A 9,619-nucleotide genomic window follows, 5' to 3' on the forward strand; every position below is an offset into this window, starting at 1 on the left:
TCACAGAAACTCTGCAATATATCCTTAATCCATTTGTATTAAATTGCTTCACAGACTTTACTGCATATATAATGAGTCTGGACAGACATGGATGTAAACTTGAAGTGGTTGGCAAAAAGGTTACAACCTACATTTTTTTATTGAATTATGAATTTTGAGATCACATCAATGAGCCTTTCTTTTCAGTTTAGGGAGTAACTTTACCAGCTTCACCTTGTGCCTCTTGTGAGAAAGAAATATTTTTGATTATAGTTTTATTTTTATAACAGCATCAGGGGGCAGTTTTTTTTAACACTACAAAAGGATGTGTGAAATAAATTGCTGTAACTTGACTTGTGATTTCAAGAAGAACTCAATAGTATGACATTGGCTCAAAAGTCCCCTGTCTGAAGACGGGAACTATCAAGGACAGGACAATCTGCCTGAATGTGTTTTTCATCTCAGGACGCCAGGTTTGGTTTTGACTCGTGCTCTGGCTGTCGCCAGTGTGACTGTGACGCCTCTGCAGCTCTGGTCCAGCCATGTGACCCGCGGAGCGGTCAGTGCGCCTGTCAGCCCGGGGTCAACGGGCCCAGCTGCAAACAGTGCGCTCCCGGACACTGGGACTACGGACCCAACGGATGCAAGAGTGAGTGCATGCATGACCACTACACAGCGTAGTGTACTTTTGTATACTTTTTATTGAATTTTTTAATGCGATTACAATTACAACTTATCACAACCACCCTGTCCACAACAGAATTTGGTTTCCAGATTTTCTCATACACCCCCAATTTGTTTTTTAAGATAAATGTTAATCTTACCATGGACATCCATTGGACCATAATTTTGATCCAAGCACTGATTGCGGCTGCCTCTATTTTGTTTCTTCCATATGAGAGCTATATCTTTTTGTCTGTAGTATAGACAATTCAACACATTAATATATCAGGTGCATCAATGTCATCTAGTGAAATGTTCTACTTTTGTATACTTTAGTCTTTATTTATTTTAAAATGTATGCTCATGTTATACTGATTTCTTCTTTGATCGTTTCTAGTAGTGTGGTGCGTTATGTTTTTTAATAATTTTATTGTACTGTACTGTTTGTCAAAGCACTTAGTAAATAGTTTTTGTAAAGATGTACAGCACCCTTTCAGCCTGAACACAAATTCCAGTAAAATATCCATGCGGCAATATGGCTGCCCTTCTATGTGCGATACGAGAATCAATTACGCTTGTGCCAAATATCAATATTTTAATTAATAAAATAAGGTGCTCCAAGCATGGCTACTTCGTGGCTCCTCGAGGTGGCGCCCAACACATGAATGAGGGAAACTTGGACATACAGTTAGTTAACAAGCCAACGAGGAAGAAGTTTTCAACGGATGGCGGACAGCAGTTTGAGGAAAATAACAGATGCCCCAGCCTGAAGTCCTATTGTGGTCACGTCAGCTCAGTGTGAACTTACAGTTTGGTAAAGAGGATTTTAAAAGCCTGGTTAAGCTTTGAAGGTAGCAGTAGTAAGAAACAGCGGCGTACGCAGCATCAGCAGTCATATTAATAGTAGCTGTATTGACTAGCAGAACCAATCATTTTAGTTTTTGTACCAGGATGAGTCCTAATCGCGATATCCAATCTTAGCCTTCATTGTCAACTTGCGGTTGCTGCTGTTATTAAATCACACTAAGAAAGCTTATTAAATGGACCCCGCCGGTTCTTTTCCACGCCTTCTTCTCTCCAGAGTGCAACTGCAGAGGAGGTCGCTGTGACCCGCGCACAGGAGAGTGCCGCTGTCCTGACGGGATGACAGGAAAACAGTGTGACACCTGCTCACAGAAATACAGCGTACCTGTAGAGCAACAAAATGGCATGCACTGTGAACGTAAGAAAACACACACTCACACATACGGGGTGACAGCAATTGATAAATGTGTGTGTTGAATGTATTAATATGATACATTTAAAATGCGCTTAAAAGAGATCAAATATACTAGAAAAGTGAAAAAACTGTGTGTGTGTGTGTGTGTTTTCTTGCAGCGTGTGACAGCTGTGTCATCGTCCTGTTGGAGGATCTGGACAAAATAAACGCCAACGTCAGCTCAGTGGCCAGTCAGCTGAGCAGTCTCAACGCCAGCTCCATGGCCTGGGCTCAGCTGCACAGTCTCAATAAGTCTGTGGAGGACATTGCTGTGAGTGCACGCACACACACCCACCTACACACACTCACCCACACACTCACTCACACGTTCACACACGCGCACACTCTCTTTCACACACACAGATGCTCACACACACAGACACAAACAATGTGACTCAAGCCTGTAAGACTGCTGTACTGTTGGTGTCATGTATACTTTTTTATAATAAACTCTTTTTCCCATGGTTCTAGCGTGCCATAGAGAACTACAACAGTACGCTGGATGACAGCAGTAGTCGGGCCGACATGATGGAGGCTGAGATCATGAACATCAATGACGACATTGATGAGCTGCAGGGCAAGGTGTGGTCACGGATGACGACCACACACACTTACACACACACAATCTTTATTGAAACACTGTAATACTCCTTCATCAGCATGGACCGAGCATATTGTAAATGTGTGTGTTTCCATGTAGAACTGAGCGTGTTATGTTGTTTTTTGCAGGTGTCAGGGATGATTGCCAGGGTTGGTGACCTGCGGTACAGTACCACTAACACACACCAGAGGGCCGAGGACCTGCTGTCCTCCATTAACAACATGACCCTGGATTTAAATAGTAAGACAGAGGTCAATGACTTTAGTACATTACCAATGTACTAAAAGCGTTTAGTGCAACAGTGGCGAGGAAAAACTTCCAATAATATGAGATTCTGAGACAGAAACCTGAGTGATTTTTACCATTTCCCTTCAAATAAGAAAATATATTATTTTGGTGTGTATCTATGAAATAAAATCACATTGACATTAAAAATGAAACAAGTTTTAGTTAAGTTAGGTCTCTAATAAAAATAACACGTCATGTGATTGCTGTCTTTCATGAAAAAATAAAAAGGTTCCAAGTACTAACCTGTCACAAAAAGATAAACCAGTAAGCTTTGCTTTGTAACAACGCATTATTTATTAAAATGTTTAGATATAATACATTCATACTTCAATATGTAATCACAGCCGCATTATGTCATAATCTGGCGCATGTTGTAATAAAAACCTATTATGTAATGTGTTTTGACCAATGAAAGCTAATTTGAATCTACTGAACAAGTATTAAAACTAATTTTGAGTCACCATAATTCACGCTAGAATTTCATAAAATAAACACCACACTGTTATAAGAAATGAATGAATACATCCATTTTGGTTGGTTATGACATAATGCACAACATATTACATTTTTCGTTAAATAGTGCAACCGCTGCATTTTGTAAGGGGGTTCAGGTTTTGATTACATAATGTGGCAGAATAAAGGTATAGTAAGTGATGCTAATCCAATACACTTTTTGTCAAATTCAGTTAATATCTCCTCACACCTAACTCTCTATCTTTGTACACTGACATTCTTTTGTCAGTGTTAATACATACTGGCAGCATACAGGGGGCCGCATGTGAAGGGGGGGCTTACTTCACCTTTAATACATAATGCAGGTGTTACCACACAATGAAGTGAATATTTATTACATTTTGACATATTGCGTTGTGATATGCTTTCTACAGACTTGATCATCATGGCTAACCACTCGTTGCTGAACGAAACGGGGGCAGGGCAGGACGACGGGGACAGGGAGAGGAAGATGAGGGAGGTGCAGGCCATGCTGAGGGAGATGAGGTACCGGAGCTGCGTGGGACAGAAGAAAGTGGCGGACAGAGAGAAATCCGAGGCACACAAATGTAAGTCTACTCCCTGAGACAAACAAACCCGCTGTTGTCCGTCCTGTGGTAATACTGATGGAGACACACCTTTGACTGATAAACAAGGTTATGCACATTCTCCCTCTCATCGCGTCAAAAAGCAACGCAGGTGGTCAGCTGCCTTTGACGTTTCTTATTGGCGCAAAAAGTCTCCTACAGGGTTATATTTCTACGTGCTTGGTCGGGACCTTTGGCATCACTTTTTGACGCTCTGGGACGGGACCTTTGGTGTCACTATTTGACACTCTGGGTCGGGACCTTTGGTGTCACTCTTTGACGTTCTGGGTCGGAACTTTTGGTGTCACTTTTTGACGCTCTGGGTCGGGACCTTTGGTGTCACTTTGTGACGCTCTGGGTCGGGACCTTTGGTGTCACTTTTTGACGTTCTGGGTCGGGACCTTTGGTTTCACTTTTTGATGCACTCGGGACTCGCGTCTAACCCTTTGGCATCACATTTAGAGGCACTTTGTCAAGACAAGAAAAGGTGATAGGGAGGTTACAAAATACGTAATAGATTAAAAACTGTGTCTTATGGAATTTGCCAAGTATACTAACTTAACTGACCTATTGCAAAGTAACCCTAAAAAAAAGTCAGAGTAAAAGATAGCTGTGATAACCCCTTGGTTCCCTCCTGTTCCCTACTAGTGTTGGAGCGTGTTAACAAGGAGTTGGCAGGTCTTCAGGGAGAAAACAGCAACTTGGCCCAGGGGATCCGGGAGCGCCTGTCCCGCTTCCACGCTGACATGATGGAGCTCCGAGACGCCTTGAACCAAGCGGTGAACAACACGGCCAGAGCCGCAGAGATCAACAACGGCAATGAGAAAACGCTGGAGGACAACCAGGTGAGTTGGGAAACCAAAAGGGAGGGGGGAGCAGTGGGGCTGGGAAACCAACATTAACAGGGAGGGGGGAGCAGTAGGGTTGGGAAAACAGTAACAGGTAGGGGGGAGCAGGAGGGCTGGGAAACCAGCAGTAACAGGGAGGGGGGAGCAGTAGGGCTGGGAAACCAGCAGTAACAGGGAGGGGGGAGCAGTAGGACTGGATACAGAAAATCTGCTTAGAAATATAGGATTTATGGGATAGTATAGATGTTCTGTATTCATTATTAGTTTCAGTTGTTTTCATTTTAAACTAATTGTATAAATACAATACACTTTTTCTATAAGCTCAGTGTGCCCCTTTGCAAAAACAAAAACAGTTCCAGTTCCATGAAAAATGATATTGAGTCTCTCTCTCTCTCTCTTTCTTATTCTCCTGCCTCTCTCTCCCTCCCTCCATCTCCGTCCCCCCTCTCCATCCCTCCCTCCCTCTCTCCCTCGCTCCCTCTCTCTCTCTCAGAGGAGGATAGGAGAGCTGCTGTTGAAGCAGAAGGAGGTGACTGAGCAGTTACACATGGCTGAAGATGATATAGCGCAGGTCAACCACGTGGTGCCCATGCTGCACGACTCCAAAGAGGTCAGAACAACCAGAAACCACCTCCACCTGCTCTTCACACTCTAATAACATGGAGTTTAGGTCGGCTGGGCTCCCCCTGCTCTTCAAACTCTAATAATAGAAATGCACTGGGGGGGAGAGGGGGGTGAACACTCACAGCATAGTTACTCCACTACATTCATCTGCCACTTAGTTACTAGTTACTTTAGTTACTTGTTACTTTAGTTGCTCCACTACATTCATCTGACAGCTTAAGTTACTAGTTCCTTTAGTTACTCCACTAAATTCATCAGGAAATATCTTTCCTAAAGAAAACGATGGCTAGGTTAACTCTTACTATATGTTTGTTATATAAGGAATAAATTGGATTGACTGATTTTTGAGAGTTTGGTTCTGCTTAAGGGTTGAGTAACGTAGTTTTCTCAGATTAGTGTAGGATTAGGGTCCATTATTAAACAGGGTTAGGGTTAGGGTTCAGTCTGCATCATGGGCCTGTGTCATATGTATACTATGAATAAAAGAGCTTCACTGTTTGTACCATTACGTACAGAGTTCCTGTGGAACTGGGATCAGTAAAGAGTTTTTTTAAGGTTATTTTTTGGCATTTTGCCTTCCTTGATGGTGCCAGCAGAGGTGGCGACATGCAACAATCATTTCTATCAATCTGGGGATGTCGCGGTTGTATGTTATCCATCTCTAACCCTTTAAACGTCTTTCTCAGGAGTATGAGCGATTGGCGGCCCAGCTGGACGGCGCCAGGACACCGCTGGCAAAGAAAGTCCAGCACTTAGCCTTGGCCGACTCCAAAATTCCTCTGGTGGAGGAAGCAGAGAGACATGCTGAGCTGCTCAACGCTTTAGCCATGAACCTGTCCAGGTAAGAGACTAGTTATCTGCTTAGCTCCAACTGCATATTATATATAGATATATATACAGTATACAGTATATATAATATAATCTGGTAGAAGAGCCTCACTACTGGGAACTCACCAGGTAGATGATATCAGAGGTCAGTAACGATCTTGCGTGTGTTTGTCTGCAGTTTAGTTGCAGAAACCAAGAAGGGTGGATTTGTGGATGTTACAAAAGCCTACAACAACATCATCAACAGTATCAAGGATGCAGAAGAGGCTGCCAAGATGGCCGACAAAGCTGCTAACGCTACTTTGGAGGTACAGGACACATGGGCATGCATCTGCGTGTGTGAGTGCTATAAGGCTAGCAAAGTACTGTGGTCGGTCTGCTATCATAGGCGGCCACCTTATATTGCAAAGCTGTTACTTATACCCATGAGAACTGAGGGATATTATGAAGGCCTGTTGTATGCAGACTTAAATCAGTTGATAAAATGTGTGTGTGTGTGTGTGTGTGTGTCTGTGTGTGTGTGTGTGTGTGTGCGCGCGCGTGTGTGCGTGCGTGCGTGCATGTATGTGTGCATGTGTGTGTGCGTGTGTGTGTGTAGAACATAAAGGACCAGGATCTGGGTCAGATTGCAAAATCTCTGAGGAACCACAGCGTGGGGCTGAAGGACCAAGTGGAAAAGCTAAATGATGAACTCAACAACGGTAAACAACACAAACCTTTTACTTCACTGTGTTCCTCTAAGAAAATCATTTTAAGGGATTTAAGGGAGTAAAAGCAGAGACTTCACCTTTGATGTTTTGGTTGTTGTTTTGTTTCTGCTGAGCAGAACTGAAGCCGCAGCTGGAAGACGCTCAGAGGCGACTGGGCGACGCCAAAACCAAACAGGCTGCTGTGATGAAGGACCTGGACATGGTTCAGAACAACCTCAACTTCACCACAAGTACGCACACTCAACACACTAAAATCCTTCACAAAATACACATGCACCAGAGTATGGCTGCACTATGAATCATAATTTTATTCAAATCGCAATATGGACTTGTGCAATATCCAAATTACAAGGGGGCGCAATTTTTGTTAAAGGCAAAATATGTGTCAAAGCATTCTGAATGAAGTCTACAGACTACAGAAAGCATCTTTGTTTGGGACAGATCCTTGCAAAAAAGTCACATTACAGTCATTTCATTTTTTTTTATTTTATTATTTTTCAATGAAAATGAGAATATTGATACAAAAGTGATCATTCCCCCCAATATTGTGAATCATATTGCAATATCAGTCAAAATAATAGGAATTAGATATTTTCCTTGTATTGTGCAGCCCTACACCAGAGCATACATTGTTGAATTGGATTAAAATTCAAAAAGAACTTAAACGTGAAGAAAAACTTAAATGTGACCAAAAAATGTTTTACAGTGTTAGCTTTCTCTTTTTATTCATAAGATGAAAACTAGTAGAAATAATGCTTCTTCTAGGTTCAGAAGTTATGAATACGGTGTTAAATGAATACACAATAAATAATTTAATAATGTTATACAACATGCTTTTAAAAAAAGATGAAAGTAGCAATATTAATAATCCGAGCACAGATTCATCTTATCCATCTCTGTATCTATTTAACAATCTATTTCATCCTTTGTTCTTTGCGATGAACAGATGTGAATCAGGAGATTGGCGAGGCAAAGCGAGTGGCGCATATGGCGAATGTCACGGCAATACAAGTCAACGATGCCCTGCGTCCCATTAAAGACCAGCTGGACCAATGGCAGCAGGCCTACGGCGACGCCAATGCCACCAACGATGACATCAACAACGCACTGATGGAGGCTAACAAGACTGGTAGGAGCTTGTGAATGTCACCAATAAATATTTTAAAAAATACTTATTTCAGTAGCTGGTTGCTACCTACAGTTTTTATTTTCTGTCAGTTTGTTCTTGTTCTTACCATATGATTCATAGACTTATCAGTCTTTGACTATGACGGTCTACTGCCAGTTAGATGGTTGCTTCATTAGTCTTTTGAACCCTAAATTAAATATCTTTGGGTTGGGACTGTTGAGGAGAAAAAATGAGTAGTTTATAGACGTGATCTGGGAAATATTGATTCACTATTTTCTGAACACTTTGGTGCTTAACTTTTTGATACGTCTGTTACATTCAAGCCCTTACCAAGTGATTTGCTAGAAAGTTCCACACAACTCTCTCTGGATTTCTAAGGATGACTATGTTCTTGCGTGATCACAGAAGGCTTGTATCATGTGGACGCGCCGACAGTGTTGTTGTCATTACTTAGAGTTTCTCTTGGCAGAGACAGAAACTACACACTATAGCTTTAAATGATGAATCCGATTATTTGATACTAAATATAATCATTAGTTGCAGCCCTAATTAAAAAAAAAATTTGTAATAGTGTGATTGTTGCCAGATACCATATTCAGTAGCATTATCTAAGTGCACTGTGAGTCCCTTACTCTCATTGTCTCTCTATAGTGCACGTACTGGGTGAGACTATTCCTCTGCTAATGAAGAAGCTGGATAAACTGCAGAATCACTCGACACAGATGCCAAACATCTCTGAGAACATCAGCCGCATCCGGCAGCTCATACAGCAGGCGCGCAATGCTGCCAGCAAGGTACACGCAGGCACGCACATACACACACACACACACGCACACATAGAAAGAAGTTGGAATTGAAAACCCTTTACTTCCAGCAGCTTGTAATCTTTTGTCTTTCCTCCATCCATCCAGGTGAGTGTGTCGGTGAAGTTTAATGGGGAGTCTGGTGTTCAGGTGCGTACTCCCCCTAACGTGGCCGACCTGGCTGCCTACACCTCCCTGAAGTTCTACATCACTCTGCCGGAGGCGACACGAACCAGGCGGCAGGACAATAGCAAGCAGCAGTTCGTCTTCTACCTCGGCAACAAGGATGTAAGCATCAGCACAGCAACACAAAGCTCATTATTTTATACAATCATTTTTTATTTTCAATTTGTGCAGTAATTTTGAGTTTATTATTTCAAATTGTGTTTTTTATTCTTGTTTTAAAAGTGAAATTGTTTATTTAAGGATCCCTGTCCCACTCTGAGCATTCCTGCATTTGATTGGCACAGTAGTGCAGTCCTAGGTGTATTCTTAGCTTGAAACGTGATTTGTTGGACAGTATGTACTTTTGTAGTTGATTTCTATCTATCTGGTATTTGTAGTCCAGTAAGGAGACCCTTGACAAGAACAGTATTGGTTTGTGTTCATTCATTACTCTCTCTATCTGGTTTTTGTAGTCCAGTAAGGAGTTCCTGGGCATGGCGTTGGAGGGGAAGAGACTCCACTGGTTCTTCAACATTGGAGGAGAAACTGCTGAGGTGGTCATGACTGAAGACGTCAAGTCTGATGGAAACTTCAACAGCATAGTGCTGGAAAGGTAAAACACACACACACACACATACACACAC

The 9,619-nt window shown here is 42.2% G+C and overlaps 1 protein-coding gene across 4 annotated transcripts in view; it reads left to right on the plus strand.

Moving 5' to 3' along the window:
* Positions 1-9,619, plus strand: part of LOC116669984 (laminin subunit alpha-5) — a gene marked incomplete at its 5' end in the record, with an annotated part of 69,536 nt that overhangs the window by 45,868 nt on the left and 14,049 nt on the right. For all 4 annotated transcript variants that reach the window (XM_032500152.1, XM_032500155.1, XM_032500153.1 and 1 more), the window contains 16 exon segments: positions 445-628; positions 1,724-1,864; positions 2,020-2,171; positions 2,372-2,482; positions 2,630-2,741; positions 3,677-3,850; positions 4,517-4,713; positions 5,210-5,326; positions 6,027-6,181; positions 6,347-6,476; positions 6,767-6,869; positions 6,995-7,108; positions 7,825-8,007; positions 8,659-8,801; positions 8,919-9,098; positions 9,449-9,588. In XM_032500152.1, coding sequence (XP_032356043.1) covers positions 445-628; positions 1,724-1,864; positions 2,020-2,171; positions 2,372-2,482; positions 2,630-2,741; positions 3,677-3,850; positions 4,517-4,713; positions 5,210-5,326; positions 6,027-6,181; positions 6,347-6,476; positions 6,767-6,869; positions 6,995-7,108; positions 7,825-8,007; positions 8,659-8,801; positions 8,919-9,098; positions 9,449-9,588 — 2,336 coding nt within the window.

The sequence above is a fragment of the Etheostoma spectabile genome, chromosome 20 (genome assembly GCF_008692095.1).
Source record: "Etheostoma spectabile isolate EspeVRDwgs_2016 chromosome 20, UIUC_Espe_1.0, whole genome shotgun sequence".
Lineage (NCBI taxonomy): Eukaryota > Metazoa > Chordata > Actinopteri > Perciformes > Percidae > Etheostoma > Etheostoma spectabile.